This window comes from Sardina pilchardus, chromosome 14, assembly GCF_963854185.1.
Source record: "Sardina pilchardus chromosome 14, fSarPil1.1, whole genome shotgun sequence".
NCBI classification, from domain to species: Eukaryota; Metazoa; Chordata; class Actinopteri; order Clupeiformes; family Clupeidae; genus Sardina; species Sardina pilchardus.
Window position 1 is genome coordinate 2,057,349 of NC_085007.1, and position 5,000 is coordinate 2,062,348.

Sequence of the window (5,000 nt, forward strand, 5' to 3'; positions counted from 1 at the left end):
AGCCAGGCTTCATTAAAAGGCCATTCAATCGCCGGACACAATGCTCGTCTGCACTCGGCTCTCTTCGGTCCCTTTGGTGGACATCCACCACCACCACCCTCCACCCTCCCTCCTCCCTCCTCCCTCCTCCACCCAGCCTCCCACATCATCTCTCTTTTATACACCAGCGGCAGCATTCATGTCCAACCTTCACATTAGCCTTAAAAAACAACCTGCTTCAGCGTCAGCCGCTGCAGCCAATATTAGTGTGATTGTGTTAAGGACTGCATGAGAGCTCCATTATGGTCGTGTGCATATAGTGGTGTGTGTGTGTGGCGGTGTTTATAATGTGCTGTGCTTGCTTGTGACTGCATGAGAGTGTGTGTGTGTATGGAGGTGTGTGTATGATGGTGTGTATAATGTGCAGTGCTTGCAGTGCGGTGGTGAGGGACTGACCAATCATAAGTCCTGCTGCCGAGAATAACAAAGAGCTGATATAAATACAGCAGCCTTTCAGCTGGACTCTCTCTCTCTCTGTGTGTGTGTGTGTGTGTGTGTGTGTGTTTCAGCTGGAGCACAAGTAGAAGCTCGCCCATCCCACAACAACGGAGAGCCTTTTAAGCAGTCTGCCTGGGGCACGCAGGCCCATGGATCATATATATAGCAGCCTGTTTTGCATAAGACACACACTCGATAGCTCCCGTACGTGGGAGTGTGTAGCACACAGATTTATTGTTTGAGACGTGTTGTGTGCCTTATGTAGCTGAGCATCATTGAGGGTTGCACATTTGGCATTGTACACGTCCAGGCTAGCTGCAGGCATCCAATGTAGTTTCAGGATTTTTCTGAGAGAGTTGTACAGTAAATATTTATATTTTACCGTGTTGTTGTAAATATTTATATTTTACCTTCCCCCTGCACTTCTGTTTTGGAGCAAAATTACTCGCAACAGACAAACACTACCTCCAAAAAGCTATGTCTACTAACCATGATAATGACTAGCAACAAGCTAACACTACCTCCAATGAGCTATGTCTACTAACCAGATAATGACTAGCAACAAGCTAACACCACTTCCAAAGAGCTATGTCTGCTAACCAGATAATGACTAGCAACAGACAAACACTCCAAAGAGCTATGTCTGCTAACCAGATAAAGACTAGCAACAGACAAACACTACTTCTAAAAAGCTACAGTATGTCTGCTAATAAGGTGATGTTTCATGATTGTCGCGAGATGTATCCAGAAGGACGGGATGTGAACTTGTCTTACTAAGGAAAACACCTGCCCAGTGCTACTCTTGGGACGAGATGTGAGCCACCCACAATAGCAGCAGCAGCGTGTGCTCCGTAGGTCTGGATGTACTCGGCCTCCCTGCTGTGCTGTGCTGTGCTGTGCTGCGTTGTGCTGCGTTGTGCTGTGCTGCATTGTGTTGTGCTGTGCTGCGCTGTGCTCCGTAGGTCTGGATGTACTCGGCCTCCCTGCTGCGCTGTGCTGCTCTGTGCTGTGCTGCATTGTGTTGTGCTGTGCTGCGCTGTGCTGTGCTGCATTGTGTTGTGCTGTGATGCGCTGTGCTGTGCTGCATTGTGTTGTGCTGTGCTGTGCTGTGCTGCGCTGAGCTGTGCTGCATTGTGTTGTGCTGTGCTGCGCTGTGCTGTGCTGCATTGTGTTGCGCTGTGCTGTGCTGTGCTGTGCTGTGCTGCATTGTGCTGTGCTGTGCTGTGCTGTGCTGTGCTGTGCTGCGTTGTGCTGTGCTGCACTGAGCTGTGCTCCGTAGGTCTGGATGTACTCGGCCTCCCTGCTGTGCTGCGCTGCGCGCCCTGAAGCTCTGCTGATTGAAATATGTTTAACCTTACTGGAACGCCAAAGTGCCAGGCCAGCGCAAACAGGGCCATCCCTCTTCGTGACATTCCAGTTTCCATAAAGGACGTCTGTGTTTAAAAGTCAGCGGAGGAGTCTCGCAGGACGCGCCACAGTCTGTAAAATAAAGCTGCCACGCGGGCGCTGAAATATGGCGCTCCGGCCCACATCAGCATATGCATCACTGGCACCAGGAAGCCTGCAGTCATCGGCCAATTAGGCAAATGGAAAATTTTAATATGTATTAAACACAGAGACAAGGAGCCACACACACTGCTGCAGGGGGATGGATTTGCAGCCCTGGGAGACGCCTCAGCGTCAACTCTCACACACACATACACACACACACACACACACACACACAGGCACACGCACAAACATACACACACACACACACACACACACACATGCACGCGCACAAACATACACACACACACACGCGCAGGCGTACACAAACACACATGCACACGCATGCACACATCACATGCTCACACATACAGTATGCAAACATACAGACGCACACACACACAGATATACACACACACGCACACACACAAAGCCACATAAAACATATGCACACACACACATGCATGGACATGCACACACACACACACACACACACACACACATATCTAGGGGGTTATTCACAAGTCAGAGAGGGTTAGTGTTCACCCTGCGCTGGTTAGGTTGCTCCGTGGGGGATGGGTTTAGCACGAGGAGGAAGAATGGACTCTGTGGCTAACAGAGCACCCTCTCTCATCCACGGCCACCGCCGCTTAACGTCTAACACACACACACACACACACACACACACACACACACACACACACACACACACACACACACACACACACACACACACACACACACAGCTGTGGGCAAGCTCTCAGTGATCTGCCCACTCTCAGACTTTATCTAGCCACATAATGGCGTACTTTAATGCACGACGGCTAGATGGCTAGCAGCGACTCAGGGACATCATTCTCCCGCACGCCCTTGAGCTTCAACCCAATCTGCTCTCGTGACACAGGATAGGAAAATGGAAAGATAAAAAATGATCAGGGAGAGGCGGAAAGAGGGAGAGATAGAGAGAGAGAGAGAGAGAGAGAGAGAGAGAGAGATAGAGAGGAGACAGAGAGAGAGAGAGAGAGAGAGAGAGAGAGAGAGAGAGAGAGAGAGAGAGAGAGAGAGAGAGAGAGAGAGAGAGAGAGAGAGAGAGAGAGAGAGAGAGAGAGAGATTGGGGGATGTGAAAAGGCTGAATATGACCCCAAAACCACACCAGAGACCTTGGGATCCAAGAGACTGCTCCAGGATCAGCTGTGGCGTGAGCGGTCATGTTGTCCAGGCCTTTAATCCTCTCTGTGGCGCTGACTTTTATTAAACACGAGCTCCTCCAGCATCCTCTTGCAGCGTGCGGATCGCCTTTCTCTGAGCCATAATTAGTCCATTCATTTGACCCGGCTGACAGGCCCCTGCACACGATCAGGCCACTGGAGCCGGCCACCTCCACCTCAGCCCTGCGGCCGTTAACCAAACCCCCACACGCCCTGCGGCCGTTAACCACACCCCCACACGGCCTGCTGCCGTTAACCACACCCCCACACGGCCTGCAGCCGTTAACCACACCCCCACACGGCCTGCAGCCGTTAACCACACCCCCACACGGCCTGCAGCCGTTAACCACACCCCCACACGGCCTGCAGCCGTTAACCACACCCCCACACGGCCTGCTGGACTTATGGAGTCTGACAGCTGTGTGTCAGAGAGGCGTCGTGACGACAGGCACCACCCACCACCATCGCTCCATCCCGCCCTTACAACAGACAAGAGTTTTACTGCCTAACCTGACTCTAACCAAGACCCTGTCCACCTGACCTCCCACACATGGCCGCCTGCCTAACCTGACTCTAACCAAGACCCTGTCCACCTGACCTCCCACACATGGCCGCCTGCCTAACCTGACTCTAACCAAGACCCTGTCGAACTCAGCTCTGGTCACTGTGTGTGTGTGTTCTGCTCTCTGTTCTCTGGTCCCTGTGTGTGTGTGTGTTCTGCTAGTCCTGGGTCACAGGAGACATATTTCCAAAGATGGTTTATTATTTTTGTTTTATTTTCCCTAGAATTGTTGTGAGAATTGCTTTAAAAAATGCTTAGAATGTTTACCATGTTGTAAATCGCTGTGGTTAAAAAGTGTCAGCCAAATGTAATGTAATGTGATGTAATGTAATGTAACAAAATGTGATTATTTCTAAAGTGTCAAGCTAAATCAGACTTTATGACCATATGTTATTATTATATAATATTATATATATATATATATATATATATATATAATTATTTCTAAAGCGTCAAGCCAAGTCAGACTATGTGACCATATGGTTATCAGAATGTGATTATTATATATATACATATATACTGTGTATATATATATATATATATATATAATGATTTATAAAGCGTCAAGCTAAATCAGACTATGTGACCATATGGCTATCAACCATCCCATTAGAGCACCTGGGCAGCTCCCACCAGTTATTCCCACATAAGTTGACATTCACAATGGCGTGTTTACTGGGAAATGTTTTGTTTCCCATGCACATGAACACACCATCGGTTTAGTAGCCCATGCAGATTGCTGTGTACGGGTGATTGATGTTTGGGCAGGGAACAAATCCAACTGAATTGGCATTAAACTAAGCTAACATTATGCTGCAAAATGTTTTGTTTTCAACTACATTTAAGTTCCCAGTTATAGAGTTGCAATATAAAAAATATTGTATATTCCCATTTATTTCCATATATTCCGGACTCACTCACCTCCCACACACACACACACACACACACACACACACACACACACACACTCCGGGCTCACTCACCTCCCAGCGTGGCGGAGATGAGGATGTGTGTGCCGTACTTCTTGATGATTCCATACACACACACACACACACACACACACACACACACACACACACACAGACTCCGGGCTCACTCACCTCCCAGCGTGGCGGAGATGAGGATGTGTGTGCCGTACTTCTTGATGATGGTGTCGATGAACTGCTGGGTGGAGGGCCGGCGACCGAGCAGGCGAACGCTCCGCTGGAACTCCGGCATGAGAGGCAGAGGGTTCCGGAGCAGGTCCCGCCTCTCGATCGCCGTG

The 5,000-nt window shown here is 49.4% G+C and overlaps 1 protein-coding gene across 1 annotated transcript in view; it reads right to left on the bottom strand.

Annotated features, from left to right (window-relative positions):
* The window catches only part of brinp1 (bone morphogenetic protein/retinoic acid inducible neural-specific 1), a 152,822-nt gene that overhangs the window by 78,512 nt on the left and 69,310 nt on the right, over positions 1 to 5,000 (bottom strand). Inside the window, exon 3 of the mRNA XM_062554299.1 lies at positions 4,837 to 5,000. This exon is cut by the window's right edge and continues 27 nt beyond it. Coding sequence (XP_062410283.1) covers positions 4,837 to 5,000 — 164 coding nt within the window. The remainder of the gene's footprint in view (positions 1 to 4,836) is intronic.